Source organism: Gekko japonicus, unplaced genomic scaffold, assembly GCF_001447785.1.
Source record: "Gekko japonicus isolate JY-2015 unplaced genomic scaffold, Gekko_japonicus_V1.1 scaffold1471, whole genome shotgun sequence".
Lineage (NCBI taxonomy): Eukaryota > Metazoa > Chordata > Lepidosauria > Squamata > Gekkonidae > Gekko > Gekko japonicus.
Genome location: NW_015163647.1, coordinates 63,421 through 65,122, shown reverse-complemented (window position 1 = coordinate 65,122; position 1,702 = coordinate 63,421). Strand labels below are relative to the sequence as shown.

The window sequence follows — 1,702 nt, the reverse complement described above, 5'->3', positions numbered from 1 at the left end:
TCTCGCTGCTTTCAATTAGCTGGTGGGTCGGTCGGTCGGTGGTGTCTTTGGGCGCCCGTCCTGCCGCCGCTCTCTCCCCGGGCTGTGGCTCCCTGTGCCGCTGGGGGACATGCACCCCGGGGCCCTCCTCCTGACCGTGGCGGCGGGGCTGGTGCTCGGCTGGGGCCCGCTCCCGGGGGGCGCGCAGAGGGTCAAGGTGCTCTTCACCCCCATGATCTGCCGGGTGCACTGTTTCGAGGGGCACTGCACCAACCAGTGTCAGCGTGGCAACGTCACCGCCCTGTACAGCGGGGAGAATGCCCGCCCGGCCGAGGGGGCTCCCGGATTCCGTGTCTGTGAGTACCGGGTGGGTGGGTGGTTTTTTTTGGGCGCAGCTCGGCTCTGGAGGAGGAGGGCAGTCTGAGGGGGGCAGTGCCAGGGGAGGAGGGCAGGGAGGGAGAGTCCCGACAGTGATGTTGGCACGCCTCCCTCCTGGGGCTACGAGGAGGGGGGGAGGAGGGCAGCCCACCGTACCACTTCTGGGCAGGTTTTCCGGTGTGCGCCTTCTCCCCGGACCCCCTGAGAGCAGCGGGCGGCAGATTCGAGGTTGCTCCCCGTGAGGGTTGTGGACCGGTGGAACTCACTGCCTGAAGAAGTGCTCCTGTCCGGCGGCTGGGCCCGATTCCAAGCAGGGCTGGGCTGGTTCCTGGCAGAGGGGCTCTCCGGTTGGCATGCAGCCCCAGTCCCGGGGGGGTCTCCCTCTGGGGGCTCTCGGCCCCACTGGTGGCTTATGGCCGCCCGCCCGGCCACCCACGGAAATGAGGCTGGGCTCCGTGGGGCCCTTTGTGGTGCTCTGACTCTGCAGGGCCCCTCTGGCCCGTTTGGGCTCTTGCCCCCCCCCCGCTGCCCTGCGCCAGCCACGCCCCCTCCTGCCTGGCCCGAGGGCCCCCCCCCGGGTGCTCTGCTCCCCACTGGGCCCTTGGCACAGAGGGCGGAGAGAGGTCTTCTGCCAGCCTCATGCTGGCGCTGGCCCTTCTGGATGCCCCTACGGTGTGGGCGCTTGGCCACCTCTCCTCCTCCCGGGGTGTAGCTTGTGTTGCCGAGGAGGAGGCGGAGGAGGAGGAGGAGGAGGAGGAGGAGGAGACTGGATTTACACCCCATGCCCTTCACTCGGAGTCTCAGAGCGGCTCACGGTCTACTTTCCCTCCCCCTCCCCACAACAGACAGACACCCTGTGGGGTAGGTGGGGCTGAGAGAGCTCTTGAGAGGACTGCCCTTTCAAGGACAGCTCTTGTCAGAACCACGGCTTGCCCATGGTCCTCCAGCAGCTGCAAGTGGAGGAGGAGTGGGGAATCCCAGATTAGAGGAGTGAAGGGTGCTCCCCCCCTCCCCTCCCCTCCCCCCGGGGGCCAGGTGCCCCAAGCTCTGTCCACCTTCAGCGGGCCAGACTGTATTTCCTCCCCCTCTCCGCTCACTGTGGCCCCAGACGGGCAGGTGGGCCAAATGCTGGATCTTGCCCGCTGAGCACCTCCTGCCTCCTGGCGCTTCAGCTGTGGAGAGCCGACTCCTCCTCCGTGCAGGGGCAGTGTGTGTGCGTGAGAGTGTGAAGAGTTTTAGGTGAGGTGCATGTGCCAGCTTGATGTTCAGCACAGCATGCGCTGAGAACGCAGAGGGGTGAGAGGTTGGGGGCAGGACCTCTCCCTGTGTGGCGGTTGGGGGGGGG

The 1,702-nt window shown here is 67.4% G+C and overlaps 1 protein-coding gene across 1 annotated transcript in view; it reads left to right on the top strand.

Annotated features, from left to right (window-relative positions):
* The first annotated feature begins 32 nt into the window (after positions 1-32).
* LTBP4 (latent transforming growth factor beta binding protein 4) overlaps positions 33-1,702 on the top strand; it is a 30,287-nt gene continuing 28,617 nt past the window's right edge. The window contains exon 1 of the mRNA XM_015407648.1: positions 33-335. Coding sequence (XP_015263134.1) covers positions 110-335 — 226 coding nt within the window. The 5' untranslated portion in view covers positions 33-109. The remainder of the gene's footprint in view (positions 336-1,702) is intronic.